The sequence below is a fragment of the Suncus etruscus genome, chromosome 7, assembly GCF_024139225.1.
Source record: "Suncus etruscus isolate mSunEtr1 chromosome 7, mSunEtr1.pri.cur, whole genome shotgun sequence".
NCBI classification, from domain to species: Eukaryota; Metazoa; Chordata; class Mammalia; order Eulipotyphla; family Soricidae; genus Suncus; species Suncus etruscus.
Genome location: NC_064854.1, coordinates 125,231,061 through 125,252,056, shown reverse-complemented (window position 1 = coordinate 125,252,056; position 20,996 = coordinate 125,231,061). Strand labels below are relative to the sequence as shown.

At 52.1% G+C, this 20,996-nt stretch overlaps 1 protein-coding gene across 3 annotated transcripts in view; it reads right to left on the bottom strand.

Moving 5' to 3' along the window:
- NISCH (nischarin) overlaps window positions 1-20,996 on the bottom strand; it is a 43,584-nt gene that overhangs the window by 8,101 nt on the left and 14,487 nt on the right. The window contains exons 4-14 of one of the 3 annotated variants that reach the window (XM_049777459.1): window positions 19,466-19,514; window positions 18,537-18,700; window positions 17,978-18,073; window positions 10,527-10,622; window positions 8,489-8,641; window positions 7,811-7,879; window positions 7,019-7,204; window positions 6,727-6,855; window positions 5,550-5,666; window positions 4,993-5,104; window positions 717-841 (exon numbers count right to left, since the gene is read on the bottom strand). In XM_049777459.1, the coding sequence (XP_049633416.1) occupies window positions 717-841; window positions 4,993-5,104; window positions 5,550-5,666; window positions 6,727-6,855; window positions 7,019-7,204; window positions 7,811-7,879; window positions 8,489-8,641; window positions 10,527-10,622; window positions 17,978-18,073; window positions 18,537-18,700; window positions 19,466-19,514 (1,296 nt within the window). Of the gene's footprint in view, window positions 1-716; window positions 842-2,314; window positions 2,603-3,424; window positions 4,505-4,992; window positions 5,105-5,549; window positions 5,667-6,726; window positions 6,856-7,018; window positions 7,205-7,810; window positions 7,880-8,488; window positions 8,642-10,526; window positions 10,623-17,977; window positions 18,074-18,536; window positions 18,701-19,465; window positions 19,515-20,996 lie in introns of those variants that run through there. The other 2 variants (XM_049777457.1, XM_049777458.1) reach the window with 2 other exon arrangements.

Here is a 20,996-nt window from a genome sequence, read left to right as displayed (position 1 = left end):
AGGCAGGCAAGTCCCACATGCTACCCTGGCCTTCTTTCTTTCTCTCCTTCTTGGACACAGGGAGCAGCTCTGGAGCACTTGTCAGCAGCCAGAGGAGCTCACTTAGCCTCAGACTACTCCAGGGGCATGAGGGCAGGCAGAAGAATAGCCAGGTAGAGGGGAAAAGACTCTCCAGGCCTGGAGCCAAACAAGACCCTCCCAGGGACCTTTGAACTGTTTTCTCAGGTGGCTAAAGGTCATGAGGCTTTGTCCCCCAGGGTCCAGTGAGAAAACTGTGTTCTCATGGAATGAGGATTGGGGGGGAAGAGAGAGGAGAGGAAGAGAGAGAGAGAGAGAGGAGAGGAGAGAGGGGAGAGAGAAAGAGAGAGAGAGAGAGAGAGAGAGAGAGAGAGAGAGAGAGAGCACATCGATAGGACATTTGCCTTGCAGGCGGCCAACCCAGAATGAACTTGGGTTTGATTCTGCACCCCATATCCTATATCATGCCTTGAGCCAGGGGTGATTTCTGAGTGCAGAGTCAGGAGTAACCCCTGAGCACCGCTGCATGTGGCCCAAATATGAGAGAAAGACAGAGACAGAGGCAGAGAAGAGGCTGAACATCCATAAAAGGTGTGAGCACCAAGCAGTGGCTTCAAGGGACACTGGTTAGTTCACCCCTTCCTTGCAGACAGGCTCTGGCTGTAGAGATGATGGGCCCTTAACTGCAGAGGGGTTACCTGTCCGGCAGGGATGGACTCTAGGGCATCGGAGCAGCCCGGGGCAACGGGCCGGTCCTCGGGAGCCAAACTGTTGGTGGATGAAAGGCTGCTGGCCAGGGCCTCTTCCTGCACGAATATGATTCCTGGAGAGAGGGGGAGGAAGAAGGGGGGCAGAGCAGAGGGAAGAGGGCAAGGAAAGCAGTGGTTCAACAACTGGGGTCGGTCCTCCAGGTCACTGGCCTGGCCCCGGGGGATAGTCAGATCCCCAGTGCCAGCCACATAGGTCACAGAAAAAGTCAAAAGCTCAGTGACCTGGAGAAAGAGCAAATGTCTGCTTCTTCAGAGTAAGGGCAGGGAGGGCTCTGAGCATAAACACAAAGGGGAAAATCGAGGTGCAACTACATGAAAGCTCAACCATGACTGAAAAAGAGAATCAGAAATAAGACGAGAAAAACATGACGGCAATGTTAAAGGCTTAACATTTTAATCCATAGAAAGCTCTTACAGATAGGAAAACCGGGGTAAGGATGAGGGGTGGGGCGCTGGAAATCCCTTTAGGGGTCTGCAAATAAATCAGGCCTTCTCCAGAAGGAGGCAAAGGAACAGCACGGGCAGGGCCAGTCTTCTGGAGCAGTCAAGAGGGCAGGCAGGTGGCAGCCTAGCACACAGGCCAAGGTCTGACCACACGGGGCCCGTACTCGGCACAGGTGGGCCCTAGGGTGCAAGCAGCATGTCCGTGGGAGAGCAGCTTGGCAACATGTCCTTCAAGAGCCTTCAAGGTACTTGTTCTTGGGGCATTGTCCTGGGGACAGGGCTGAGGGGCGGCACACTCGCCTGCAGTCTCTGAGGGAGGGCACAAGACCCTTCCAGCAGGTCCTGCAGAGCCGGCGAGGCCAGCCTCGAGTCAGTTCCCCGAAGAACACACACCCCTCACACAGACAGCACACGGACACATGCACCCGAGACACCACCGTGTTTGCATCCCATACACTGAAGCTGGATGGGATCCCTGCTTTCCTCCAGAGTTTTTCAGACTGCCAGAGGTTAAAGTTTTTTCTCACTCGTTTTTTTCTTTCCATGCCAGATTTCATGTATGCAAAGCATGCACATCCCTGAGCTGGAGGATAGATTTTTTTTTTTAAAAGCTGGTTGGGTAACACTGGGCATCAACCCTCACCCCAAAGCCCCCGCACTTCCAAAGAGGTTCGGCAGCACCCAGGCTTGGCCTCTTGGCGCAGCGAAATGAGTCAGGGCTTCAGAGATCAGAACCTGGTCTTGCTGGGCTGCTGCCCAAGGACAGGCAACTCACTCACACACCCAGGTCCTTCCTGGGGAGGCAGGCAGAGGACCAAGCCAAGACACCCCAACAGCCAAGCAGCAGGGGCTGCACAGGCGGGGGGCGGGGGGGGGGAGGGCAAGCACACAGCCATGCGGAACACCAGCAGGCCCACGCTACACCTTTGCTTCTGCCGCACTCACTCACCAACCTCCTCCCACAAAGCCTCCAATCGCACGCACCCATCTTCTGGACTCACCTCAAGAACTACTTCCGCTGCATAGGATCTGCTGCTTTAGACAGAACCTCTCTTCTACAAGCGTCCCCAAACCACTCTTTTATCTCCCCAAGACTCCAGATTCCTCAGGTTAGCGTGAAACACCCCGCCCCCCGGAAAGGCTGCAGGAGAGGAAACCCCTCCTTGGCCACACTATCCACGAGCCGGGAGCAGTGCTTAGCGCTGGCCCCAATTCAGCTCATGCACCCCTCTTGTTATTTACCCCAATTCATCAAATCTAAGATGCGTGGACGAGGCGCCATCTTGGTCTTAGTAGAAGGTGTCCATGGAAGGTCCCACACGTCTCCGGCAGGAATACCAGCTGGCCAACAGTGACTGAGACGCCACTGACTGAAAGATGCGGCTCGGTCTCAGAGAGGTCACAAGGGGAGGATGGGCGCATCTTAGACTCGATGAAGGAGGGTCTGTCCAGACTTTACAGTTGAGGACACAGAGCTCGAGGGAGGTGCCACAGGGCTGGTGGGTGCGGGGCCAGGGAAGTTGGGAAGCAGTGCCAGCTGGCCCGCTGGGGTGCCAGCTCCCAAGGGCCGCTCTAGTATATTCTCTCGGTCCCAGGCCCGCCCAGCAGGAGAATTAAGACGCAATTCTGCACAGCTCACCCTGCCCTGCAGAACCCTTCGGGGCTCTTGACAAGCAACTGATAATTCCCAGATGATCAGTGGCCTCGTGTCAATGCCTAGCACCTCTGCAGGCCGATCCCCCTACTTTACTCCCAAGCTCGCTCACTTTATGGGTCTCAGGCTGGGAGCAGAGCTGCTCCCACCTGGGAGAGATCCCAGGCAAGCAGCAGCAGCAGCAGCAGCAGCGCAGGCCTGAGCACCAACCTCTGCAGGCTCTTCCACAACTGGGGGAGAAAGCATCGTTCCCTCATCAGTCCCCCCAGCCTGGCCCCATCCAGGGGTGAGGACTGTGGACAGTCTCTGCTTCTTTCCTGGGCCAGGGTGAGCAGTGCAACGAGTGATCTGAAGGGGCCGTTCAGAGGGTGGGCTGAGAAGGGAGGTGGGGGGGTATGTAGGAAGGGGCCCAAGCCTTGTGCTTGCTCCCAAAAGGGAAGAGATGAGCACACCAAGACATCCACTGCAGTTTATTTATAAGAGTATGGCTCTGGAGACAGGTCCAACACCCAGGAGCCAGAAAGAGGACAGGCTTCAGGCGCCACACCGAGAAAGGGGGCTGAGCTGGACAGCACTCCCAAAGGGCAGGCCCCTCCCCACCCAGTTCTGCTCCTTCCCGCTGTTCTCCGCCCGCACATTCACTCCTCATCCACGCACCAGCTGAGGACCATATTCCCTGGCTTCTAGGGCCCTGCGGGATTTCTCTATCTTTGCCTGAGTCTGGTCCCACGGAACCCTCCAGGCCTGCCAACGCAGAGGAAGAGAGTTTTGGCCCTGCAGCAGGAGTCAGGATTAAGGATGCTTCCTCACAGTGTTAATACAAATCCCCCCTTTCCTTTTAGGTAGAATAAAAAATAAAAGCAAGAATTCTTTGTCAAGAGTGTTGCAAAAGCAGGGCCAGAGAGACAGCACAGCGGGTAGGATGCTTGTCTTGCACGTGGCCGATCCAGGTTGGATCCCTGGCATCTCCTAGGATCCCCTGACCACCGCCTGGAATTAATTCCTGAGAGTAAAAGCAGGGTTAACCCCTGAGCATTGCTGGGTATGGCCCCAAAACAAAAACAATAAAAAAAATTAAAAAAAAAAAGCGTTATGAAAGCAAACAGCTTGTCACTCTGGCAGCAGAGCTGGTCGTGGTGGTCTCCTAAACTCCAGGCTGGAGCCCTGGTGCCCAGCCTGCACTGGGCCTGCTGTCCTACGCCTCTTCCCGGTCCCTACCCATCCTCCTTTTTGTCATAAGGCGGCAGACAGAAGCCCCGTAGACGACTTCCCTTTCCGTCACATGTGACACCAGCCACATCCTGTGCTTTGCTAGCTTCGACACTGCAGTTGTGTGCAGGGCCCTCCCCTGCCCGGGATCTTATCCTGCTAAGATAAATTCCCCACCAGGTCACAGGGTGGGAACACTTTTTGGCTCTCAAAACACAGGGTCAATCTGTTTTCCCAAAACCTCACACCAAGTTCTCCGTCTCCAGGAGCCCGGGCGGGCGGGCGGCGTTCTTTCCTGCGTGTCCCGAGCCTCGGCTCCACTTGGGACGGTACACCCTCCCCTCTTCCGCGGGGGCTGGGCCAGCAGACACTCATGGGACCCGCGTCACTCACTTATCTCCGAGGGTGCCTGGGTTCAGAGGTGAAAGCCCTTTGAAAAAACGCCACGGTGGTGGCAGCAACAGGGCCCAGGACAGCCCTCTGGACCCCCCACACAGTGTTGGAGGGCTGGGCTGGAGATGACAGCCACCAAGATGAAATGATGGTAAAAGCAAGCTCCTCACAGCCGGGAAGAGGGGGCCTGACTCAGAAAGAGGCCGCTTCCCACAAACAGGAAATAACCTCCCTCAACTACTTTGGGGGACACATAGCCAAGTCAGGATTCCCACCCGTTCAAATGGGAGCCGGGGGTCCTGTCAGACACCCTGTGGGGTTCCAGAGGAACTGGACACGGACGTCAGAACATCTGGAGGTTCTTACTAAGCAAACAACAGAGCTGCAACTGGAGGTCCCCTCAGCCCCCCACAGCTAGCATGGTGGCCCCACCTGAGCCGCAGGGAACAGGGCGACCAGAGCAGCGGACAGGCAGGAGGAGAGTGCGTGTGTGCAGTTAGTTACCTTGGTTGGAGAGGATGGGCTGGGGCAGGGAGGCTGAGGTGGGAGCCGCGGCGGGAGGGGAGCTGCTGGGCCTGACAGAGAGAGCAGCTGAGAGGCGGGAGTCCTCGGCGACCTGAGGAGGACACGGCAGCCCAAAGGGAAAGAGAAAGCTTGCTCAGAAAGAAGAGCTCAGCAGAGGGCCGGTGCGATAGCACAGTGGTACATGGTAGGGCGTTTGCCTTGCATGTGGCAGATCCAGAACGGACCTGGTTCGATCCCCGGCAACCTATATGGTCCCCCAAGCCTGCTAGGAGCGATTTCTGAGTGCAGAGCCAGGAGTAACCCCTGAGCGTCACTGGGGATGTGAGGGGGAGGAGCTGGGCACAGAGGAGGATGAGGGCAATTTCACCAGATTCTCAGCACCCTGCCACACAGCTACTGGCACTGCCCACATCCGTCTTCAGCCGGCACTGGTAGTACTCAGTGATTCTGATGGCCCAGGCCCATCCCCACGACTTGCCAGCTCCTCCCTCAGTTGGCCTGCACCCCGCCCGTTCCCATCTCCTAGTCAGACCCACCTTCCTCTCAGGGTGACCACTCAGCTTGGACTTGACCTCTTTGGCTTTCTGAATCGCTTTCAGCACTTCCACGGTGTCCAGCTCTTTCTCTGTGGTCACTGTGTTGTCTAGACAGACCTACGGAGTGCAGACAATGGCTATTGGCATGGATCTGGCAAACCGCAGGCTGAGGGGCAGGGGAACTATCGCGCTGTGGACCTTGCCCCGTAAGGATGCAGAGGATGCAGGAGGCCACGGGAGGTTTCTTCCACTGCCAGGAAGCTCTCCACTGCCTTCCTAAGGGAGCTGAGACATCCCCACTGTGTGGAACAAGGCCCAGGATCTGCTAGGGGGTTTGAGGGTAGCTAGTGTTGGGGAAGTCTGATTTTCCCAATTTTGTTGGTACTAGGTGCCCAATTTCAGTAGAACGTAGGTCGGAAAGTGGCAAAGGACAGGGTGTGCAGGAAAGAATCTCCATCTACCAATGCAGGAAGAAGTGGTGGGCGCCTGCAGGCAGTGGGGAGAGCAGTGTGGTTTCGGGTCCACCAGGGCTAGAAGGGGAGGAGACCTAACACATGTGGCCGGGAGGTCTCCCAAACCAGAAGGTGGTGAGAAGAGAGAGGACAACTTGTCATCAACATTGGAAGCAGAAGACGGGGATGGGACAGGTTGGGGAAAAGACCCAGAGACTGGGGGAGTTGTGAGTGGGAGGTCAAACGGTGACCTTAAGGACCTGTGTAGCTGGCAAGGGACCATCAACTGGCAGCAAATACCAGGCAGGAGTACAAGGAAGAGGTGGGCAACCCACTGGATTTGCAGGTAGATATTCTGGCTACAGATCGCCAGGATCTATGATTATTTTAACTACTTTATTTTCTGACTCCTGAGAACATCGAGTGTTACTTAAGAAGACCCTGGGAGGACCTTTCCACATGTAGCTTGTGTGGGCTGGATCATGCAGGTCCCTCCTGGCCTGATACTCTGACAGAGACATGAAGAGAGCCCCCAGAGATGGGCCTGGGAAGAATGGAGTGGTGAGGGAGGTTTTTCCTCCTTGAGAAGGAAGAAAGACTGAAGTTTCCAGAACCCAAAGGCCCAAAGGGTCAGGATGTTCTTCTGAAGCCCAACAGACCACTCCAGCTCTGCCACATGAGAACCACCTTGTCCCCCAAAAGAGCCAGAAGCCCCCCGACTTTACCTCGGAGGCCCGCTCTCCGAACTGGGCTAGCAGCTTGGTCCGGTAATCGGGGATGATGCTCAGAGGGTTGTTTCTCAGGGCCACGTGCTCTAAACACGGAAGGCTGCCGATGCTCCTGACCTCCTCCATCTGCAAGGCAGAGCCCTGGTCCCGATCCTTCCTTCCACCACTTTGCCAGCGTAACGATGCGACATGGCTTGTACTGAAAGGAGGTCTGTCCGCTTCCATCAAGCGACAAACCCCCAGGGCACCCCCATCCCAGGTGCCCTTGAATCCTTGAGGATTCACTCACCTGGTGGATTCTGTTGTCACTAAGATCCAGGTTGACCAGAGAATAGAGCTTGTGCAGGCCACTCAGACTCTCAAGCAGGTTACCTGCCAGGTTCAAGGTCTTAACATTCCCCAGTTTGGTGTGAACTCCTTCCAAGGAGGACAGCTTGTTGTAGGACAGGTCCAGATGCACCAGGTTGTAGAGGTGCTGTGGCGAGACAGGGGAGAATGGTGTGGGTCTTTCAAAAGGAACCGCCCCTGGCAGGGGTCAGCCCCGTCCCCACTGAAAGCAAGGCGGGGAGCCCATCTCTTCATAAACACAAACACTGTCCAGCAGCACCTCCTACAAAGGTAGCACACACATCAGGAAGGGTGAGCTTTCAAAAGGAACTGCCCCACGCTGGGGAGGCAGCTCAGTGGGAAAGCACAGGCCTGCAGGTATGAGGCCCTGGGCTTGATCCCTGGCGGCACAAAATGTAAAAATAAAATAAAGCAGAAGACGCTGCTGCTTGCCCATCCCCATGACAACACTACAGTTTGCTTATTCACATGCGTATTGGGCGCCTTTTTTGTAGGCCGAGAGCAAGAGTTTTTTAGTGCATCACTAGGACTCTGAAGGGTGGCAGCAGCACCGACCCTATAGACTATAGGTGTGTCCAGACCCCTTGGATGTCTGTGAAAGAAAACCTCCTGGTCTGGCCAATCCCCAAGAGTGCAGGCGCCTCGGGAAAGCTTGTGGGATGGGTCCTGTGCAGTCCATGAAACGTGTATTTGAGAAGCATGCAGGTGTGGGGCTCTCCAAGCCACGACGTACCTGCAGATTGTCCACGACCAGCACTCCATTGTGACTCAGGTTCAGGAACTCGATTTTTGGAATCAATTTCTTAGGAAAGAAAGACAACAGCGGCCATTACTCCTCCAGGATAGACATATTGTGGCTGCTGGACCTGGCAGATGGCAGGCAGACACTTGCTTCTAACAGACTTCAGGGCCGGCTGTCTCTGCATGGCCTCTGAGTGCGACACACCTTTCAGTGGCCACCCAGCACCACCCCCACAGGAATTTGCGGGGACTCCAACACTAAAGAGCACCCACCCAGGCTTAGAACCCATTACGTATGGCGAAAACCAAGAGCACAGACGAAGTCCATCCTCCAACCCTACCCAAAGCCACCATACGGAGCACCAGCGCTGCCTCACCCTCCAATGTCCAAACACCACCCAGATGTCACCCTCACGCCCTCCTTGGGAACAAACCGCATCACTGGGCGTGTTCCTTTTATCAAGTGGACACACAGTTAATATGTTTGTCCTCATTTGATCCTAAGAATGCCCATGACAATTAATTAAGCAAGCCCATCCCTAAATCAATTAAATCTGCAGGCAAGGATCAGCGTGCTGGACACAGATCGTCAGTGGTCCTTCTAGATACACCCCCAACCTCCAGGTCTGGCAAGGTCAGGAAACCCCGGCACCTGCGGTGGAGAACGTACCACAGACTCGTCGATCTCTGAGATGCTGTTGTGGCTCAGATCGAGGGCAGTCAGCGCCTGCCATGTGGGGATGATGGCGGTCACAGGGCCGTCCAGGGCTGTGCCTTCTGGCTCCCACTCATCAAATTCCGAGGCTTCGGGAACGAGAACTTCCTGTGTAAGAACATCTGTTGAGCACACATGTGGGCCCTCACGCAACGCTCACTCGGGAGCACATTGCAAAATTTCAGGAAGGGCCTGAGCAGATTTAGCTTGTGGAAGTGAACTTGCATCTAAATGGGACGCCGGTCCATATGTCTTTGGAGGATTGTGAAATAACTGAAAAGCTCAGCAACTTCAACACCCCTTGGCATAGGCACTGGTCCTGCTTCCACAGCAAATGCTTTTCAGAGCCATGAATACTTTTTGCCATGAAGTGATACCATTTCTAGATTAAATCTCTGTGGCTGGAGGTCAGGACCCAGAGTGGTTCTAGCAACTACGTCTCCCAAGCTGGCACTCGGATCCTCAAGATGAAAAGCAGAACCTATTAGTTTGTTAAAGGGCCAAGATCCAACAAACTATGGTGCCAAGAGCGTAGATAGCAAGGATAGCAGCAAAAAACACAGTGACACCATCAAAGAGAGGGAGGCAGCATACTCCTTTGACTTAAGACCTCTCCTAGAGGGACCAGAGAATGCATAACAGTAGGGCGTTTGCCTTGCACACAGCAGGTTCAGGACAAATGATGGTTTGAGTCCCAGCATCCCATAGGGTCCCCCCAAGCCAGCCAGGAACGATTTTGAGTGCAGAGCCAGGAGTAGTCTGAGCGCCACCAGGTGTGACCCAAAAAACATAAAAAGACCTCTCTTCTCTTAGTGGATATTAGAGCCCTGACCCATGTGACATGGAGTCACTTAAGAGGCAGGCTGCCAGACACCCCTGCTGTCTACACAAGACTCCTTTCAACCAACTGCCTCGAGACTTCTGTTTGTTTGGTTTGGGGCCAACCTAGTGGCGCTCAGGAGCTCTGTGTTCAGAAATCATCCTGGCAGGTTCGGGGACTATCTGGGATGCTGGGGATCAAACCAGGTCAGCCATGTGCAAGGCTGACACCCTACCTGCTGTGAAATCATTCAAGTCCCCTCAAGAGAACTTTTTTGTTTGTTTTGGTTTGGGGCCATACCCGATGGTGCTCAGGGGTTACTCCCGGCTCTCTGCTCAGAAATCACTCATGGCAGGCTCAGGGGATCATATGGGATGCCGCCGATGGTGCTCAGGGGTTACTCCCGGCTCTCTGCTCAGAAATCACTCATGGCACGCTCAGGGGATCATATGGGATGCCGGGATTCGAACCACCATTGGTCCTGGGTTGGCCGCTTGCAAAGCAAATGCCCTACCACTATGCTATCTTTCCAGCCCCTTCAAGAGACGTTTTAACAAAGCAAACTCTTCATCAGACACGCTAAGGCAGAGGCATAAAAGTCACCACGGACTTTTCTATACAGCAGTAAGGTACACTATATCAAAAGGTAAACATGGGGGCAGGAGAGATAGCATGGAGGTAGGGCATTTGCCTTGCATGCAGAAGGATGGTGGTTCAAATCCCAGCATCCCATATGGCCCCGCAGCCTGCCAGGAGCAATTTCTGAGCATAGAGCCAGGAGTAACCCAAGTGCTGCCAAGTGTAAGTCCCCCCCACCCCCCCAAAGGTAAACATGAAAGAAACCTCAGACTTGGAATGTAGCTCAGTAATGCAGCACTCACCTCGCTTGTGGAAGAACTTAGGTTCAATCACCAGTACTGCGCAACCGAACCCAGACACCTCTGTCACCACAGTGGTTTTCTTTCAAGGGTTGGGAAAAATCCAGCTCCTAAAAGTTCATGTCTAACCATACCACTCTCTGTTGAAGAGGCAGACTAAAGCAACCCCCAAGGTGCCTAGCACTGGGAGTACTGAGTGTGGCTGCCACTGACTCTCTCAGACCTCAGCAGGGAGTGTCCCCACCGTTACCCTGCAGACAGCACCCACACTGGGAAGGAGGGAATGAATACTCACCTTCATGGAGGTAGCTGAGTAGCAGACGCTCATGGTGGCTAAGGTGGGCTTCGATGCTACCAGCCCCCGGATGTGCTTGGCATTGCAGTGACTTATCTGAAACAAGAATCGGTTGTGCCTCAGAACATCGTCACACACTCACCTGTCCCGGCACCCCCACACCCAAGCACAACCAGGAGGAGCCAGAGTGTGGACAGTGGACAGGGCAGCTGTCTTTTTTTTTTGGTTTTTGGGCCACATCCGGCAGTGCTCAGGGGTTACTCCTGGCTGTCTGCTCAGAAATAGCTCCTGGAAGGCACGAGGGACCCAATGGGACACCAGGATTCGAACCAACCACCTTTGGTCCTGAATCGGCTGCTTGCAAGGCAAACACCGCTGGGGCACCTGTCTTTTATCCCCTCAATTCTGGGTCAATTCCTGGCATGACATATGGTCCCCAAAGCATTGCCAGGAGTCGATCCTGAGCACTGTGGATGTGTGGCACCCCCCCCCAAACATATAGACAGAAAAAAAAAACAGGAAGAGAAGGCAACTCAAAAAGCTGGAGCACATTCCTTGCAGGCATGTGGCCCCAAGTAGGGGCCTGTGATATTTGGTAGCCCAATTGGGGGAGGCTTCAGACCCCCCCTCCCAGTATCACATGAGCTTCACAGCATAGGTGGGCTCATTATCAGTGGAGTGGCTCCACGGTCCCCAAGGAGCACTGAGGAAACCCTCCCCTCTCAAAAAAAGCACATCCGTGGGGGGAGCCTAAATCCTTAGAAGAGGAGGTGAGCAAACCCTACATCTCTTTTTCTCACGTGTTAGTGACTACTGCACATTCTGAGACAGCAAAGTAAAGCCACAGGAGCTGTGAAGAGCCACTGGAGCTTGGCAGACAGACAGGCAGTGGTCCCTTGGAAACCCCTGCAGAGGCAAGGATCTCCCTACTGCAGAGTGGGGGGCAGGGGGTGCTCCTGCTCATCCTGCAGTGCGGAGTTGGGGACCGCTCCCCCGCCAAGTCATCAGACAGCCAGGACTGGGTTCCAGTTCCAGTTCCTGGTGAGGGAAGCAGTGATCCTTTAGTCTCTGAGGCCGACCCACGTTCCAAGCAGACCCAAGCAGAAAGGGGAGGAGAAGGTCTGTAGTCAGGCTGGGCTTCCTGCCAACTTTAGCTTTCTCCTATTAACTGTGTAGCCTTGCCAAAAAGTCTTGCTTCCTGGAAGCTCCGTTTTCTCAAATGCCAAGTAAAAATAAAGATGCTCATTACTGGGGGGCCAGAGCAATAGAACAGCAGTAGGATATTTGCCTTGCACACGGCTGACCCAGGATAAACCGTGGTTCAATCCTCCGGCGTCCCATATGGTCCCGCAAGCCAGGAGCGATTTCTGAGTGCAGGAGCGATTTCTGAGCGCAGAGTAAGAAGTAACCCCCGAGTGTCACCGGGTAGGGCCCAAAATCAAAAAAAAAAAAAAAGATGCTCACTTCTCCGGGCTGCTGGAAAGATTCCATCAGGCAATCTGCATCACAGGGGACCACACTGAACAGAAAAAAAGCTGTGCTTGAGACCTCAGACACTTTGCTTGCTTGCTTTGGGGCCACACCGAACAGTGCTCACGGTTACTCCCGGTTCTGCACTCAGGGATCACTCTAGCTCTTCACTTCTGGAGGTACTCGGGGGACCATATGAGATGCCAGGGATAGAACCTGGATCCACATGCAAGGCAAGCGCCTCTACTGAACTGTCTTCTCAATCTAACTCAGATACTTTCATGCTTTATTACTTGCTATTCTGTCCTTTTTAATTTATTGAAAATTTGTTTGTTTTTTTTTGGGTGGGGGGGCACATTCGACTGCACTCTGGGTTACTCCTGGTTCTGAGCCCAGAAATTGCTCCTGGCAGGCTCAGGGGAACCATATGGGATGCCAGAGATCAAACCTGGGTCTGATCTGGGTCGGCTACGTGCAAAGCAAACGTTTGCCCTAACGCTGTGCTATCACTCTCACCCCCACTGTGCATTTCTGGGGCAGTTTTTATTTACTTATTTATTCACTGATTGGTTTTTGGGCCACACCCTGCGGCACTCAGGGGTTACTCCTGGCTCTGTGCTCAGAAATCGCTCCTGGCAGGCTTGGGGGACCATATGGGATGCTGAGATTCGAACCACCATCTGTCCTGGGTCGGCTGTGTGCAAGGCAAATGCCCTACCACTGTGCTATTGCTCTGGCTCCTTATTGGACAAGGGTAACAATTGCTATCTTGTTTTGCATTTCCCTGATAGTAAGTAACAATGACCATCAAGTTTGCCGGCAATCCAACTCAGGTCAATTGTGTACTACGAAAGCTCCCTACTGCCATAATCTTTCCTGTCCACAAAGGTTTTTTCATTGGGGGGGTGGGGGTTTGGGTCACACCCCGCAGCACTCAAAAATTGTTCCTTGGGGCCAGAGAGATAGCATGGAGGTAAGCTATTTGCCTTACCCTTTTTGGGTGTGACCCCCCCCCCCCAAAAAAAAAGAAAGAAAGAAATAGCTCCTGGCAGTACAAGGGACCATATGGGATGCTGGGATTTGAACCAATGTCCTTCTGCATGCCAGGCAAACGCACCACCTCCATGCTATCTCTTCGGCCCCAGGTTTCTTCATTTTTAAATTCTATTTGAGGCATCACAATTTGTATTACTGTTAATGATAAGGTTTCATGCAAACAAGGTTACAACACTATATTCTCTGCCAGTGTCACCATCCCTCTACCACTGTCTCAGGTCCCTTTCCAGACCAACTTCCTACATCATCATAGCTCAGTTGTAAAGACCAGTCCCCATGTTCTGCTGCCTTTGGCAATGTATTTTTCTCTAATTGTTTCTTTTTGTTGCTGTTGGTGGTGGTGGTGGTTTGTTCTTCTTCTTCTTTTTTTTTTTTTGGGCGCTACACCTGGGTTACTCCTGCCTCTGCACTCAGAAATTACTCCTGGGGCCAGAGTCATAGCACAGCAGTAGGGTATTTGCCTTGCATGCAGCCAATCCAGGATGGATGATGGTTCGAATCCTGGCATCCCATATGGTCCCTTGTGCCTGCCAGGAGTGATATCTGAGTGCAGAGCCAGAAGTAGCCTCTGAGAGCTGCTGTGAAGGAAGGAAGGAAGGAAGGAAGGAAGGAAGGAAGGAAGGAAGGAAGGAAGGAAGGAAGGAAGGAAGGAAGGGAGGGAGGGAGGGAGGGAGGGAGGGAGGGAGGGAGGGAGGGAGGGAGGTATTACTCCTGGCAGAGCAGGCTTGGATGACCAAATGGAATGCTGGGGATCAAACCCAGGTTGGCTGTTTGCATGGCAAACACCTTATCTGCTGCACTATCATTCCAGCCCCACCTATGTTTCCTTATATCCCATATATGAGGGAGATCATTCTGTACGAGGAATTCTCACTGATAGTGTCTGGTGTCTGTTTCAACCTCTGAAAGATAGTCATGGAGAGTTCTCAAAATAAAGTTCCCTATGACCCAGTGAAGTGATTCCACTTCTTAATCTACCCTCCAGGAGCCGGAGAGATAGCATGGAGGTAAAGGCGTTTGCCTTGCATGCAGAAGGATGGCAGTTCGAATCCCGGCATCCCATATGGTCCCCACTGCCTGCCAGGGGCGATTTCTGAGCCTAGAGCCAGGAGTAATCCCTGAGCGCTGCCAGGTGTGACTCAAAAAAAAAAAAAAAAAAAGAAAAAAGAAAAAAAAGAATCTACCCTCCAAACACATAAACACTAATTCAAAAAGATATATGTATTCATTGTTCACTATATTATTATAGTAGCCAGGGTAAGAAGAAAACCCAAATGTTCAACAGCTGAAACTATAGATGAGCAAATTGTAGTAGATACACACAAATGAATACCATGCAGCTCCAAAAAATTATGAGAACCTAAGTGTTTGCTGCAACTTAGATAAAAGTGGAAAGTTATCTATTCACTGCTAGTGGGAATACCAACAGGATCAGCCTTTTTGTCAAGGTAATATGGGGAGCAGAACAATAGCACAGCATGAAGGTCATTTATTTGCCTTGCACGCAGCCAACACGTTTGTTTGATCCCCAGCATATCCCATATGTTCCCCAGGAGTAATTTCTGTTTTCTTTTCTTTTCTTTTTTCTTTCCTTCCCTTCCCTTCCCTTCCCTCCCCTCCCCTTTCCTTCTTTCTCTTTCCTCTCTTTCTCTTTTCTCTCTTTCTCTCTTTCTCTCTCTCTCTCTCTCTCTCTCTCTCTCTCTCTCTTTCTCTCTCTCTCTCTCTCTCTCTCTCTCTTTCTCTCTTTCTCTCTTTCTCTCTTTCTCTCTTTCTCTCTTTCCTTTCTTTCTTTCTTTCTTTCTTTCTTTCTTTCTTTCTTTCTTTCTTTCTTTCTTTCTTTCTTTCTTTCTTTCTTTCTTTCTTTCTTTCTTTCTTTCTTTCTTTCTTTCTTTCTTTCTTTCTTTCTTTCTGGTTTTTCGGGCCACACCCATTTGATGCTCAGGGGTTACTCCTGGCTAAGCGCTCAGAATTGGGGGGACCATATGGGACACTGGGGGATCGAACCTCAGTCCTTCCTTGGCTAGTGCTTGCAAGGCAGACACCCTACCTCTAGCGCCATCTCAAAGGCCCCTCCTTTTTTTTTTTTGGGTCACACCTGGCAGCACTCAGAGGTTACTCCAGGCTCTATGCTCAGAAATCGCTTCTGGCAGTGCTCCGGGGATCATATGGGATGCCGGGATTTGAACCACCTACCTTCTGCATGCAAGGCAAACGCTTTACCTCCACGCTATCTCTCTTGCCCTGCCAGGAGTAATTTCTGAGCACTCCTGGATGTGGCAAAATCCAAAACAACAACAAACAACAACAACAACAAATAAGCAAACAATAATACGGACTTTCCTAAACAAACTAGACAGCAAAAACAAAACAAAACAATAAAACAAGAAAGCTTCCATATAATCCAGCAATACCACTCCTGGGAATATATACTAGAGTCCTAAAACACAGTACAGAAAGACATCTGCACGCCTATATTCACTGTAGCATTCTTCCCAATAGACAGATTTTCTAAACAACCCAAGTGCCCTAGAACATATGAGTGGGGGCTGGCGAGGTGTCTGCCTTGCAAGCACTAGCCAGCCAAGGAAGGACCACGGTTCGATCCTCCGGCGTCCCATATGGTCCCCCCAAGCCAGGGGCGATTTCTGAGTGCTTAGCCAGGAGTAACCCTTGAACATCGAACGGGTGTGCCCCCCCCCCAAACAAAAACAAACAAACAAACAAAAAGAACATATGATAAAGAAACTATGGTACATCTATACAACGCAATAATGTGGGGCCGGGCGGTGGCGCTGGAGGTAAGGTGCCTGCCTTGCCTGCTAGCCTAGGACGGACCGCGGTTCGATCCCCCGGCATCCCATATGGTCCCCCAAGCCAGGAGCAACTTCTGAGCGCATAGCCAGGAGTAACCCCTGAGCGTCACAGGGTGTGGCCCAAAAACCAAAAAAAAAAAAAAAAAAAAAAAAAACAACGCAATAATGCCAATTATTAGAAAAAATGAAGTTATAAAATTTGCTTATTCATGAACAGATATGGAGAATATCGTGCTGAGTGAAATGAGTCAGAGGGAAACAGAGAGACATAGAATGATCACATTCATTTGTGGGATATTGAGAAAAAAAAAATAACAACGTAGTATGAGAATAATACCCAAAGACAACAGAAACGAGTGGAGTGTCATTAGGACAGAGAAGGGACCATTATGACAATAGTACTTGGAAACAATCACTCTGGGCAAGAACTGGGTGCTGAAAGGAGGTAAAATGATACGTTGATACCCTTTCAGTAACAGTATTGCAAATCACGGTGCCTAAAGAAAAAAGAATAGAGAGAGGGAGAAAAGGCAGAGAGAGGGGGACTGGGAGAAAGGAAGAGGGAGAGAACAGAGGAGAGGGAGAAAAGAAAAGTGTAAAAGAAAAGTGTCTGCCATAGAGGCAGGCTGGGGGACACACACGAGGGGAACTGGGAAAATTGAAAAGTTGAAGATGTATAGTAACTGTACCTCACCACTCTCCACTTCAAAGAATTTGGGGGAGGGGGGCAGAGAGATAGCACAGAGGTAGGGCGATTGCTTTCCTGATCTGGGAAATACCCGAGTTTGATTCCTGGTATCCCATATGGCCCCCCCAAGCCTGCCAGGAGTGATTTCTTAGCACAGAGCCAGGAGTAATCCCTGAGTGCCACTGGGTGTAGCCCAAAAAACAAAAACAAAAAAATTTTTTGGTTTTTGGGTCACACCCGGCAGCGCTCAGGGGTTACTCCTGGCTCTAAGCTCAGGAATCGTCCCTGGCAGGCACAGGGGACCACATGGAATGCCGGGATTTGAATCACCGTCCTTCTGCATGAAAAGTAAACGCCTTACCTTCATGCTATCTGGCCGGCCCCCCAAATATTTTTATATAAATTCTTTATTTAAGCACCATGATTACAAACATGAGTGTAGTTGGGTTTCAGTCATAAACAGAACACCTCCTTCACTAGTGCAACATTCCCATCACCAGTGCCTCCCTCCCCCCTTCCCATCCCCTGCCTGAATTCGAGACAGGCAGTTTACTACAGTTATATTTAAAAAAAAATTTTTTTTAATGGAATCACTGTGAGATAGAGTTAAAAAGTTGTCGGTGGTTGAGGTTTTGTCATACGATGTGTCAACACCCATCCTTTCACCTATCTTCAACTGTTAGAAATATCATAAATATATTTATGAGAGTAATAAAGAATGTTTTGGGGGTCAGAGTGATAGTATAGAAGGTTGACCTGCTTTCAATCCCTGGTACCCCATAAGTTCCCCCAAGCACTGCCAGGAGTTATCCCTGAATACAGAGCTCCTGACTTCTTCCTCCCTCCGAACTGGCTGGTAATATAATAAATATATCTGCCTTGCACAATGCTGGCCAGGGACCCCCAGCAGCTGTTCCCCTTAGTACTCCTTAGTACCACCAGGAGTAATTCCTGAGCACAGAGCCAGGAGTAAGTCCCTGGGTGCAGTGCCCTCAAACGCCCTCTCCAAAAGAAAAGGTAACTAAATTGTCGTGGTCAACCCAGGAGATTATAGTGGGTCTTTTCCTGTTAGATGGGGCCCAGCAAAGGATAGAAGTCACAAAGCCTGTGCTGATGAAACTCATGCCAAAGCCTGAGGATGATTTTCTTAGCACTCCAGCTTGAACAAGGAGGCGGCCTGGGAGGAGCCAAGGAAATCACGCTGACCAGGCCAGGAATGGAGGCAGGTATAGCAGCCAAGTACAGAGGCCCTCTGGACAGGCCTGGTTTCCTCTCGTTGGAACCCACCACACACCATCAAAGGGACTCTTCCTATTCATATGGACACGGGCCATCAAAAGTCCACCCTCCCTCCCCCAGAGACAGAAGCATAACCATTCCCATGCTGGGATCACCCCACTCTGTGTCAGGAGCCCAGGTCTTACCTCCACCTGATGAAGAGACTTAAATATCGACAGATCGAAAGGCAGGAGCTGCTCCTGAATGTTGCTGGTCCCGAAAGGTCCTTGAGTGCCAGAAACCTATGGTCAGGGAGAGCAAGCTTGGACCAAGCTATCAAGGACTTTGGACTGCTATCAAGGCCGTCCTTCTCCCCTCTACCTCCCCGGCCCAATCACTTGACAGTGCTCCAGCAGCAGCCAGACCCTACAGGAAGCTCTGCTTGGCAACGTGGGCATGGTGACCTACACCCCCTCAGGGCATTTCCACGGTCCACAAAGCGCGCGCGCGCGCGCGCGCGCGCGCGCGCACACACACACACACACACACACACACACACACACGATTAGAATCAGTGGCTATTGGGCCATGACTGCCCCCTAGTGCTCACATCAGAACCGCGGTTCTAAGAGCCTGACGTGGCCTTCCTTTAGGAGCAAGGGGGCCTAGTTTCCTATGGAAGCTTCCAGTCAAAATCCTGGATTCCACAAGCTGCACACCCACACAAAGAAACTCTCCTGACCAACAGGGTTGCTATGGCTTTACCTTCAGGTACTTAAGGCGACAAGTGAAGTCCAGAATGTGCCCGAGGTCAGTCTTGGCATCCCCACTGGCACACGTGGGCTTTCCTTGCTGCAGCTGCTCGGTGACCGCGTAGAGTTGTAGAGGTCCAATGGCAAAGACCTCACCAGCCCCCAGGAGCTGCTCTCCTGCAACACATGCCCCAAGAACCCATATTATGAGCATTTTTTAGCATCAAGATGAAGCCAAGGCCTTGGGCATGGCAGCAGCTGCCCTTTAGAGTGGACACTGGGCAAAATGAAATGACAGGCCCAGGACCCCGGAAGGGCTGTGAGAATGTGTGGTTTTAGAGCTTCCCTGGGTGAGGCAGAGTCTAGCATGGAACCACTGAGTCAGGTCAAGGCATGAGGCGGCACGGCAAACACAGAACCATGTCACAGCATCTAAGATGCACAGGCCCTGAGGTCCAGAAATGGCGTTTGGTTTGTGCCCTGCTCCTCCCAGCCATATTCTCTCAAAGAGGTTTGGGGGTTTCTTGCTCGCAAAGCCTAGGCAGTGCCAGATTGAGCCCGGGACTGGAACCCAGAAAACACTCATTCTTGTTAGCTAGCATCCCAGGCTCTCTATCAGGATCATGGCAAAGGCCGGTGCTTGTTGGCCACCTGAATGGTCCTTTTAGGGAAGGATACACCATGTACAAGATGTCACCAGGGGCCAGGGAGTTGGCACTGAGCCTGGGATTCCTCAAACAGTGACTGGTCCTATGACAGAGATCGCAGCATGTCTGGACCACTGCCTACATACAGCTTGCCCGTGGGCCATGTCTAGACATGGGGGCCCTGGGAGGACTCACTTGGCACAGCACAACAGATGATGCTGAGCCACTGTGGGCCCCTGACCGCTTGACAAAGGACCTCGTTGTCCTTGTATTTGAATTGTGCCTGGCTACATACCTTTTTCAAAGAGCTCCTCAGCCAGTGCAGCGGTGATGCCATTGATCTCCTGCACCAAAGCAGAACCCAGTTAGAAAGTCCATGCACCCAAACACACACCTCCTGCTAGCGTCCCTGTCTGCAACTGCAATGCTAGCTTTCAAAAAAGTGAGGCAATGTGAAGGAGTAAACCTAGAGTCAACTGAAGTCTTTAAAAAGGGGAACCATGGGGTGGGGGGCAGAGAGAGAGCACAGTGGTAGGGCGTTTGCCTTGCACGCAGTCGACCTGGGACAGACCAGGGTTCGATCCCCGGCATCCCATGTGGTCTCCCGAGCCAGCCAGGGACTATTTCTGAGTGTCGAGCCAGGAGTAATCCCTGAGCACTACTGAGTATAGCCCAAACCCCCAACCCTAAAAAAGGGGAAACAAGGAGCCTGGTGATGGCTCAAAGCTCTGGAGCGCTGCACGGGGTTCGATTCTCGGGCACAATACAGTCCGGTCCTATTACCACTGGGCCTGAGCAGCAAGCACTGCACTGCAAGGAGTGAGTGGCTCCCCACCTGGGTCCCCGAGCAAGGCTAAGAAGAGTGAAAAGCAGACCACTGAGGACACTCTAAAATACATGTAGTACCACAGGTGGGCACTGCTCCATATCGCAGGCCCAGGAGAATGGCAGAACAAGGCGATGTGAAGGGCTGGGCTGAGAGCCAATAGATCCCCTATCAACCAGGGGAGACCTTAGAGGAGTACAGCATGGTGAGGAGCCAGCCCTATTTCTTCTGAACAAAAGATTCAGTCATCCTGGTAGGTCAAGGACCTTCTGGTATCACCCCTCCCAGAGATAGGTCTTTCATGTTGCAAAGCTGAGAGCAGGGGCTGGAGCTATAGCACAGCGGTAGGGCATTTGCCTTGCAAGTGGCCAACCCAGGATGGACCTGGGTTCGATCCCTAGTATCCCATATGGTCTCCTGAGCCTGCCAGGAGTGATTTCTGAGCACAGAGCCAGGAGTAACCCCTGAGCACCAACAGGTGTGTCCTAAAAACCAAACCAAACAAACAAACAAAACTGAGAGTAAGAATTTGTTCCCTAAGCTTCTCCATATGGTCCTGTGACAGTCTCTGACCCAGGGTCCTAAAAGTAGGAAAGGATTCCTTTTACAAGGATATGTGAAACACAAAGTTTAACAAGGACAAGCCTTCTGTCCTGAACAGCGACTGTGCTGGGTGTCTTAAACCTGTTGAACAACAGCAAGTTACATACTCACTCTTCACTGGCTCTCTAATTCCTCAAAAGCCCACGCAAAACGATGCTTTTGGAACTCGGTTTCTTAAACCAGACAACTAAAGGCTGTAAAAAAGCAAGAGCACAACCCCAGCCTGCTGTCAAGCTGGAACCTTAAAATACTTTACAAGGCACAGCCAACTGCCCCAGCACTATGTGGGTGTGGCTGGCAGGGCCTTGGGGCACTCAGCCTCACCTTGCCTGGGTAAGACTTGACTGAACGGACAGATGCTGCCAACAGGAGTGAGTCAACAGGTGCAGACGGAGGG